The sequence below is a fragment of the Olea europaea genome, chromosome 8 (genome assembly GCF_002742605.1).
Source record: "Olea europaea var. sylvestris chromosome 8, O_europaea_v1, whole genome shotgun sequence".
Lineage (NCBI taxonomy): Eukaryota > Viridiplantae > Streptophyta > Magnoliopsida > Lamiales > Oleaceae > Olea > Olea europaea.
In genome coordinates this window covers 9,963,365-9,974,841 of record NC_036244.1, presented here as the reverse complement: position 1 = coordinate 9,974,841, position 11,477 = coordinate 9,963,365, and the positions used below count along the sequence as shown (strand labels likewise).

Genomic DNA, 11,477 nt, shown 5'->3' with positions numbered 1-11,477 from the left:
GGTTGTAATAGAAAATGTTATATTGCTGCTACGGCTCATTATATTGATCACTTGTGGCTTCTACATAAAAGAATTATTGCATTTAGATGTGTAGAATTTCCTCATAATGTCACTAATATATACATAGTTTTAAAATATATCATACAGGAATATGGTATACAAGATATGGTTCGAAGTTTTACTTTGAATAATGTTGCAGTGAACAAAGTTGTTATTGAAAGATTTATTGCTGATCTTAATCCCGTATTTGGAAATTTATTTTTTCATCAACGTTGCGTATGTCATATTATTAATTTGATTGTAAAAGCTGGATTAGAACATATAAGTTCACCTTTAGATAAAATTAAACAAGCAATAAATTTTATTACTGTATCACCAGCAAGAAAACAAGCATTTAATAGTTTGTGTGCAGAGTATGAATTACAGGAGAAATCATTTGCCACTGATGTAACACACAGGTGGAACTCTACATATCTTATGTTATATTTGTGTGAAAATTACGATAAAGTAATTTCACTATATTATAATGGTAGACATACACTCGGACCCGAACATAATTTGGAAGATTGGGAATGGACTATTGCATTTTACGTGAAAAAATTCTTACAACCTTTTTTCGATGCTACAAAGGAATGTAGCGGTGTTTATTACCCTATATCTTCTCTTGTTTTACAACATTTTTTCTACATTTCACAAGCATTTCATAAATATAGGAATTTTCCACTTTTTGCTGATGTAGTCCGCTCTATGGAGTTAAAATTTTGTAAATACTGGGAAGAGTTGCCTTCTTTATTTCTTTTAGCTTCAGTAATGGACCCTCGACTTAATTTAATTGGCACAAAAACTACTGTAAAGGGGATATTAGATTTTTTGAATATAGAATTATCACACGTGCATATAGAATCTTTTTTATGTGAAATGTATAATTATTATGCTGAAAAGGAAGGTCAGCATAGTTCTACTTCCCAAAGTTCTTTTTCAAGAAATATTTCAACAAATCCCGAAAATTTATGGAATTATTTAGATAGCAATACAAGTGCTCCTTCATTTAGTTCTAGTTCTAGCTCATCAACATCTAGAGCGATTAATATTGGTGGTATAAATCTTGAAATTCCTTCTGAGTTAGCTAGGTATATGTGCGTGGATGTTCGTAGTGTGTTACAACTGCACGAATTACAAGAATTTAGTCTTTTAAATTGGTGGAGATGTAACGAAAGGCAATATCCAATTGTATCAAAAATTGCACGTGATCTACTAACACCTCCGGTGTCTACGGTAGCATCGGAGGCTGCATTCAGTTTAGGTGGTCGAATTTTATCAGATGAACGATCAAGACTAAAAGAAGATATATTGGAGGCTTTGATATGTTTGAAGGATTGGGAATGTGCAGAATTACGTGTTCAAGAACATGTTGATAGTATAATGGCCGAAAAGTTGCAGCATATCCAAACATAGGATGTTGTAAGTTTTTAAATTAATTATTTTTCTTTAAGAAATGTATTTTTTTAATTTATTTGATTCAAAAAAATTGTACACGAAATATTTTATTCGTGTGCAATTTTAACTCCGCCTACGTTGATTGTAGCCGGTCCCAGGCCCGGAAAAAGGAGGAGGGTTGTAATTTGTAACTTTTATTTATTTTGTTATTCGTATAAATTACATAATTTTGAAAGTTGTACTTTTATTTAATTTATAATTTGTATAAATAATAAATGATGCAATTTTTAAATTCTTTCAAAAAAATGTCATTCAACAATTTGCACCACAACAATTAACATGTAAAAAAAATGTCATTAAAAATTGCAAAAAAAAAAAAAAAAAAAACCGAGCCGGCTTGACTCGGCTCGTTTACATCCCTAGGCTGCACACAGGCCACTGTCCAACCATGGTCCATGCGGTTTTTTCCATTCCTCCATTTTTTTTTTTTTCAATAGTAAAACTGGAATAAGGCCCGTTTAAAATGCAATCCTAAATTTTTTGTGCAATGCATAACATAAAAAACTTAAATTTTTACGGTTAGAAATTGGGCTGCCTTCCATTAATTCTTGATTTATGATTTCAAGTTCGACATTGGGCAATGTTTTTTCATGGAACTTTAAATAAGGCTTTGAAGGTCTTGTTTAGCTTGATTTGCTTATCTTCGCACAACGTCCTCGAAGATACTGTTTTGCTCTCTTGAATATGTATAATTTGCTTAGATTACCTAATTCGAACTCAACTAAGAATACTTCGAATCTCCTCGTCATCTTTAATCACTTAATCGATGAAGTTGAAAGTTTGCATACTAATCCCATCTTCTTTGAATGCTACTAATTCGTTTTGCTCCTTCATTATTAATTCCTCAATTTTTACATGTTCTTCTTTAGTTGTTGATTCATTAGGTTTAATGATGAAGAGATCCTCCATAAACATCTTATTTGTTTCATCCGAAATTATTTGATTTTCTATCATTTTCGATTTCTGCATGGCGAAGACATCTCCCACAAGCATGTCACTGTCATCATCTTCTTCTTCATATGGATCCTCAAAGATAGCTTTTCTCACTTCCTCCCACTACAATTAAGCTTTATGAGATGTGAAGGTCACTAAATAGAATATTAATTTTAATAATATTCTTACAGCCGTAGCCGACTGGGTTCAGTGCCCAGGTGACCCACCCATCAAGCTTTGTAGGAGGGGCGATGAAGGCAACGGAAACAGTTGGGTTGAGCTTGGCAGTTGAATCGTAGGTCCAATGGAGATCAATGCAGTTGGTGAAGCGTGTATTTTTCATTTTGAAGGTCTGTGGAGTGCAGGTGAGTGAACATGCTGGTGAGATTAGCAGAGGCAATGCAATGAGAAAAATAAATAAAAATTGAATATACAGAGTGAAATTTTGTCACATTTGGGAGTACACTAATGAAGACAATGAAACATAAAAAGTAAAAAGAAAAGAAAAGAAAAATAAAAAGAATGAATGCTATTGTTTTCTTCTTTCTTTCTATCAATGTTGAATTTTTTCCCTAGAAAATTGGGTCTTTGTCGTCTTCGTCTTCAAGGAAAGCGAAGACAGTCCTCGCTCAAAGCATTGAGTGGGTCCATCAGCCATGTCCGAACATGATCCAACAAACGAAGAATATAAGAGATCAAAGCATCAAAATCTGGATCCTGAGTACTAATGGAGCAATACTGGATGGGAGTACGAGGAACTGGACATCTACAAAGGGGACAAGTAGAATGTCTCTGCAGCCAAGCATCTATACAATTAACATGAAATCCATGCTTGCATGTTGGAAGGATCTTGTAATTATCACCCTGAGACACTTGGCTCAGGCATACAACGCAATCGAGTTCTAGGCCACCTTCTTCCTCGAGCTTTTCTGTCGTTGTTGTAGCACCTTGATCCTGATACTTGAAAATTTTAGCAGCTAGCGAACGTAATGATGCTCTTATTTTCCCATGACGCTGAATGAACGCGAGAGATGAGGCAGTTAATAGAATGATGGCTATCAAATTCTTGCTGCTCGTTATCAGAACTTCGTCCTTGAACTTCATTGCATTTACAATGGTAGAAAAACAATTTCCCGACATGGTTACTAGATTTAATTTTTCTGCCTCAATCTTTGTCAATTGTTATACTTGGATTGCAATGGTTGTTGCTTTTCAATATTACTTCTAAATATATAGCGGGAAGATTGAGTTAGAAGGCCTAAATGGATTCAATTTGACCAGTAAATTTTGAAGATTTTTATGGAATTACACCAAAAAAATGACCCTCTAATTGACCTTACTTGCATTCAATAGTTGGACTGAATTCATGTCCGTGAAAGACACGTTTTTTTGAGCAAATTGAAGTTTTTGGCCTTCTCTGGTCGTAGATTTTGAAAATTTAAAACCAGTGGGTAGTCAAACTTTGACCCAAACAAAACAAACAATACCTTAATTTATTATTCCAAAAAAGACATGGAAGACAGAGAATTGAAACAGCATTCAAACTGCTTGACTTTTAAGATTTTCACCCCTTCTCCAATTCATTAATCTTCAAACAATTTAAATTTTGTTTCAGTTTTCGCCCTTTAAATGATCATAGAAATACTCATAGCAAGACACCATTACAAGACTGTAATTTACCACCATTTATTCCTAGTTTCGAAGGAAGTTCTAGAAACCAATATACTGTAACATATCGTTAAAAGAACCCCACATTTTATGAACTATCATCTAAATTAGTGCTACATAGCATTACTTGTATCTCAAACAATGTTTATAAAATTGTAAATGTACCCGAAGAATTGGAAGAAGCCTTTGTACAAGCTCTTCGGTGTCCCATGATGACCAACATTTCTAATAGCATGATGTCCGACAACAATTTTCCATTTTGTCGTTGATTCCCTTCCCTGAATGCTAATTCAAGTTCCCATTAAGCCAAAATAACCAAAACATTTACAAATTTGATTAAGATGAAACCGAGTCAACTTTTGTTATCAATCTAGCTTTTGTGACACTTCATGACCTAAGCTATTCGGCCGTCACTTTAATCTACACCGATACATTAAAAGCATTTGTCTTTACTATCTCTCATTTATGAATATTTTAGATATAACTAACGTAAAGATAAAGTGACCAAATTCTAATGCATTAGATAATAATCAAGAAAATTGAAAATCAAATCAACGCACTTCTAATAAATTTTCAGTATAGGTCTTTGCAGGCCTTTTTTTGTATTAAAGCTGATTGGCCTTTTTTTTAGACACAGATTACAATGAGTAGCAATGTATATATAGATGAACTAAAGCTCTTGTAGGAGGCCTATTAATAGTAAATTAATATACAAGGTATAATGGTACATTTACATCAACCGTGCCCAAAATTTGTGCCTATAGACTGATTGTGTGTCCATGATTTTGGAGTTAAGATCAGGGACCCTTTACACAATCTTCTTTAATGCATCTCTTGCAATTGGACATGACTCGTGTTTTGGGACTGATTTTTGCACCATATCCTGCTGCTATGGAGCTACCTGATTTGATAGTTTTTCGTCCTCTCGAATGTTCCTTCTTTGTAGGTTGTCAACTGAAGAAAGTTGAGAAGCCAGTAGATGAGGGAAGTCACTGGTCTTGGCATCTCCTGGAAATATAACCAAGTAATTGCGTATTAAATTATTAATTGTATGTATGAGGGGCATATTTCATATCCAGAATAACAACTTTGATAAGGGCATGATTTCTATCTAGTTGAGCATACCAAATATACTAAGGTAACACCATAGCAGAAATTCAGCAGAACCTTGAAGAAACTCTTGGAGTCTGGAGTCGATTTCAGATTCACAAAGTGCATGAACGAGGCTGAAAAATGAGGTTCTCAAATGTAGGAGAAAAGAAGGCTGAAACATCACACCTTTGTTTCTCCACACAGTCTTATATAAGTGTTGCATGATTTTGCCCACTCGTTTCATTTCTGCATCATTTAGTTGGAGTTCTTCCCTTAATTTCAACGCATGGTTGAGATCTGAATTCTTGCTCATGAAGGCTCATCCAATCAAGGTAGAGGCATTGTTCCAGATTCTTGTCAAAAGCAGCCATTGTCAGCAAAACCTCTTAATAAAGCGAGGCGAGGCAAGGTGATTCAATGCGTACATTCCATTTATTAATCGTTTATGTACTACCTACAAACAGGTTATAAACCGTGTAAACATTTTAGATTTTAAGTGTGGCAAAATATGAACCAACAAATAATAACTGAAAGACAAATTGTAGCATGAGATTCTTCATCATTTTTCCGTCAAGATGATGACTATCCACGCTTTGCTTTTTGTTGAAATATAGTGGTGTTAATGAAACCGGATTATCGTATACTATATATGTAGCTTAGATCGATTTTAAACACACCGTATTTGCAGAAAGCTTACCGTATATGCTGCCTACCGTATATACATTTGATCGTATTTTTCACATACCGTATTTTCACTTACACCTAGAAATACCATATGTGTAACATACATATACCGAATTGTATTTACCAACTATTAGCAAAAAAATTCAGATATATATTTTTTTTCCTATTTTTATTTCTTAAATAAATATAAAACAAGTACACTGCAAAATATATAAATCTAGAAAATTGTAAATGTGTAAATCGCTAAATAAATAAATTTTCAACCCGAGGTCCATGCAAGTGCAGTTCCCTTAAAGCAGATTCGTTCCATCACCGTAAGTGATTGAGATTTAATCCGAACGTCTGTTTCCCAAGATAAACGGTGATAGTAGAATCTAAACACTGCAGAAACTATTTCGACGAAATGAGTTTGTATTGAACAATATCACCACCAAGACGACACTAATTTGACAGAATATTTCCGTGAGCCATGCAGTATTCTCGTGGTTAGAATTGCTGGAAAAAATGAGACTTAATATAAGATTAAATCTACCTATCAACTCCATAGCAATAAACACTAAAGTTGCTTCAATTTTTGGGAGTTTTGGCAGTTTTCGGAAACTCAAAAGTCGGTTGAAGAAAGCAAAAAATTGCAAAACGTGGACATTCCAAACGGGCCAATTTTTGCTCCGTTCGGTTCCAAATTCATGTACGCAGGTTGCGCCTGCACACAAGTTCAAGGTCCGAAGGCAATTTCAGTCCGTGATTTGCACCCTCCCTACGCGCGCACATGGAGATAATCTCTTTGCTATACATGATTACACCCTTCCAAAGTGTAATCCTATATAAAGTGGTTCATACTTTCTTCATTTTCCTATGTGAAACTAGTTTTATTTCCCACATAAACCATCTTCCAATGGTCATCTTTGAACTCCAATTTCTCATTCATCCATTCATCAATTTTGGCAAATAAATATATGGTTTCGATACTCTTACGGAGGAGAACGATGATCAACTTCGATCTTCCAAATTTAACCAGTGGGTCCCACACAAATTTTATGCCAAAATCATCCACTAGCTCATTTTTTCCAACACCTTTTTCTTAAAATAGCACGTGGAAATATCACGTGGTTCGTTTTTGGTTTTGCCTGACGACTTTTGGAATTACGGGAGAAAAACCTAAAGAGTGAGATTTAAGAAAAACCACAATAAATGTGTGCAGTAAATAAGTAAATTGTATATCAGTAAAGAAGAAAAATTTTTGTAACATCGTATAGAAGACAATGAATTACTCCGAACATAGATGGCAGTAATCCTAGTGCATAGCAGTGAACTCGAACTGTCTTATCATAGAGGACTCATAAACGAATTCCAAAATTAAGTTACAAGAAATAAGTTCAAGTAAATCACTTACTTGCGACATCATCTACCTCGTAAATTGAAGAGGGTTCGATAAAACACCTGCCAAAGAACTTGACCTAAAACAACTTATATATTGTGCCCGGGGAGTAGGGGGTTGGCAGTAGTGGTATAGTGTGGAAAATTCAAAAGAAGAGCGGGCTTATACGTGATGTTGAGTGGGGAAATATATGGTCATAATAAAAGAGAATATTCCTTCATTTTTGTTCCATATATTATGGGAATTGTTTATTCATCCTACTATAATAATTTATTTTAAGTATAGTGAAATTATATGTTTCTTTAATTAAGTAATTCGTATAATATTATAAATTTTATCCCTTTAATTAAGAGATTTAATCACGCAGTAGGAGGTAATAATAAAAAAGTGAGCCTCCAAAATTTTAATTAGGTTCCTAACTATGAAAAGTCAATGATTTGGTCCCTAAACTATGCCAATCGACCAATTTTATCCATGTATTTTCAAAGTCTTACTATAAGGTCCCAATTTTCAAAATAAACTACTCTTAGGGAATTCTCGGGGTGTTATAACCTATCCCTCATGAAATAAATTTTCATCCTTGAAAATTACCTTAGCTATCATTGTCAAACAATTGGGAATGCTTAGTTTGTATCTCATCCTCACATTCCTAAGTTGTCTTTTTGACTGAACAATGTTACCAAATTCAATAGAACTTCTAGTACCGAGGCCCACGAATGTGCCTATTATCTGAGGCCAGTATGTGTAGCCATTAGTGAATGCTTGTTTAAGACACGTATGCATCTACCGCTACACCTGTTTTTTAAGGCAATGCTGAAAATTTATACGTTGGCTCCGACTCAACTTTTGCCAAATGGGTGGAGCCATTTGGTGCTTACTTTGCTTGGCAAGGACATGCTTCTACACATCTTCCAAACAACTTTTCAACCCCTTATACTTGGGAAGATGGAAGAGGAAATCGAAGGGAGTGGTATTACATGACCTCCTAGGGAGCCCATGTCCCTTTTATAATAGATCTGCCTTTCTCCATCAAGGGATGAAAGGAGTTCTGGTTTTGGGTAAAGTGTAGATGGTAGGTTGTTGAAGGTGATAAACTCTTAGCTGCTACTGTGTCAACCCAGTATTCTGAAACTCGTGAGTTGCTTTTTTCAATTTTATCATTTTATTCCAATAACTATAACTGATGCTATTTATTTGCAGTTTCAAGATATCAATTCGAGTTGTCCCAGGCTAAGTGGGATGTCATTGAGGTCATATACAAAGATCCTCAGAGGTCATGAGACTTCGATCGCATAATTGAATGCAATATATTTTTCTTGGACTTCTGATTGATGGCTTCCAAGGCTAAATGTTGAACTTCTTGACTTTTGCCTTGTCTTTTATTAATTCAACTAACATGGTTCTGTTGTCTTTGGAGAAAATTTTGATAAAAAAAGAAGTACCCAAACCTTGACATGGTTTCCATTTTGAGGGTTACCTCCACTTTCAATTCTAAGGCTCTAAAGCCCTCCTCAAGTGCTACCAAGCATGTTAGGGAGAAATTGGAGCTTCGTAGTAAGGAACATTGTTGAAAGGAGTGATGAGGAAGTACCCAGGAGAAGGAGGGACAAAGGAATGAGAAAGTAAGAGAAGAGCCTCAGAAGAAAAGGATAACCTCCTACTCAACCAGCTCTGTTGCTAAGAAGTTCAATACATTTGGTGCCTTGGCGATTCAACTGCCTCTGTTCCCAGCTCCTGCCAAGCTAATACAGTCATACTTTTCTGTTGCACAGGTTCAAAGGGCCAATAAAGTGGCTACGAAAGAGGTAGAGTAGACTTCCAAGGTTCTGGGAAAGATGCCAGTGGTGAGAATCCTTAGGAAATCAATGAGCTTTATGGCAGGGCAAGATGAGGAGATTGTCCCTACAGTGTTGGAAATGCTACCATCAGAAGTATGGGCAGCGTCTGCAAATTCCTACAAATTCTATTATATAGCGACCTATAATTCCACAAGTCTCATTAAAGCCTCATCCCACCATCCTTTGGAGAATTCCGAGGCAAGGTTGGCGAGCTGAGCCCAACTACTGAGAAGGTAGCCAAGTTGGATTCAAAATGAGGCCCGAAATTGAGCTTTTGAAGAATGTAGAGACTTTTGATAATCATCAGAAACTTGCACTCAAGGCTCTAAAAAGGGCCAATTTTGGAGAACATCAACCTTAAGGACTAGGCTGGATTTTTAGAGACTTGATTATCCTACTATGTGAATACGTGTAGCAGGCTAAATCTGATGCTTTGGAAATAGGTGAAGAAGTGGTGAAGGACTACAATACCAACTTCTACTTGATAGAGGAGCATCAACTCTTCGATGCCTACTAATGGAGGTTCACTTACATCAAGGTGGTAGAGAGGATAAGGAACACTATCCAAAACTTGATGCTATCAAATTGATGGTAGAGTTTTTGGAAAAAAAAATACCTTAGACTAGCTAATGATGCGATGAAAGAGATAGATGGTATAGAAGTCGACCAAGAGGAAGCTCTTGATGAACGAACCTTCGAATTAAGAAGCTTCTATTGCTAAGGTGCCTACTACTAAAGCATCGGACTCCTATCCACCTTCAACATAGTATAAGACATTAAATTCTCTCTTCATGTCCCATGATGTTCAGCTTCGTCATGGGAGGTCAATGGTGTATATTTAGGATAATTAATAAGTTAGTCCCTTTTAGGATCTAATCATCCTCTCCCAGGTGCTCACATTTCCCTATATGGTGGATGGTTCATCCATATAAGAGCTTCTTCTATAACGTTCAACTTTGTCATCGAAGGCATGTGATGTACGCTTTGGAAAATTAATAAGGTAGTCCCTTTTGGGATCTGATCCTCTTCTCTGAGGCACCTACGGTTCCCATATAACAGATGGCTCATCATATAAAGATTTCTCTCAAAACTTTAACTTCATCATGGATGGTATGTGATGTACGCTTTGAAGAATTAATAAAGTAGTCCTTTTAAGGATTCGATCCTCTTCTCTGAAGTGTCCACACTTTTCCATATGATGGATGCTTCATCCATATAGAGGCTTCTCCCACGACGTTCTACTCCATCATGGAAGGCATGTAATGTATGCTTTGGAGACTTAGTGAGTTAGTCGCTTTTGGGATTCAATCCTCTTTCTCACATATTGGATGATTCATCCATGTAAGAGCTTCTCCCGTAACGTTAAGCTTCATCATGCAAAACATGTGAAGCAAGCTTCGAAAAACTAATGAGGTAGTCCCTTTTAAGATCCAATCCTCTTTTGCAAGGCACCTATGCTTCCCCGTATGATGGATGGTTCATCTATATAAGGGCTTCTCCAATGACGCTTGGTTCATCATGGAAGGCATGTGATGTACACTTCAGAGAATTAGTGAAGTAGTCCTTCTTGAGATCCAGTCTCATTCTCTGAGGCATCAAAAATTTTTCATATGTTGGATGATTCATCCATATAGAGGCTTTTTTCCATAACGTTTAGCTTCGTTGTGGGAGGCGTGTGATTTGAGAACCATTTTAATGAAACTTACTTTATTGAATCACTAGAAATATTTACATGGGTCGGAAAAAATCTTCCAGGTTTATAGTTAGTTCATTAGTGTATATTCTGAGGTGTTTTATATTCCATGAATGAGGTTTTATCTTCCCATCCAAGTTTTCTATTCTATAAGTGTCGACTCATAGTTCTTTGTTGATACAATGTGGGCCTTCTCAGTTAGGACCCATTGTATCTACTCTCGACTCCTTTAAGGAAACGAAGACTCTCTAAAGCACTAGGCCATTTATTTGGAAAGACCTCTTCTTAACCTTCGCATTGTATTAATGGGTCATTTGCCTTTGATAATATGTTGCCAACTTCATTTTAGATTCATTCTTCATTTCATCGAGGAAATCGAGCTCACTACCCACCTCATATTCTACATGATTCTCCACCCTAGACTCCCACATATCATGTCTCCTTACATTGGGAACTCCCCTACCTAAGTTGGCAAGCAATAGGTCTTGTCTTTGCATCCACGCCTCCTACCTATCCAACATATCCCTCACATCTTCAAATAACCTTTCAAATCGTCGTACCAACTCTTCCAACATTTTACTTAATTGTTATTCATGCTTGATGTTGAGTCGTCTCAGCCTGACATCCTAAATAGAGTAATACATAACTCATGTGTTTACACTCGTATATCACTCAAATTGGCTTTTTCTCTGTA

General features: G+C 36.0%; 1 protein-coding gene across 1 annotated transcript; it reads right to left on the bottom strand.

Moving 5' to 3' along the window:
• Positions 1–2,999: 2,999 nt before the first annotated feature.
• LOC111399238 (E3 ubiquitin-protein ligase EL5-like) lies at positions 3,000–3,580 on the bottom strand. The gene has a single exon (XM_023026502.1). It carries the CDS (start codon positions 3,568–3,570, stop codon positions 3,034–3,036), a length of 537 nt encoding a protein of 178 aa, XP_022882270.1. The 5' UTR covers positions 3,571–3,580; the 3' UTR covers positions 3,000–3,033.
• Positions 3,581–11,477: the final 7,897 nt, after the last annotated feature.

Bases quoted from the DNA above. Each gene is read 5' to 3' on its own strand.
- LOC111399238 (XM_023026502.1), bottom strand. From the start codon at position 3,570: ATGTCGGGAAATTGTTTTTCTACCATTGTAAATGCAATGAAGTTCAAG.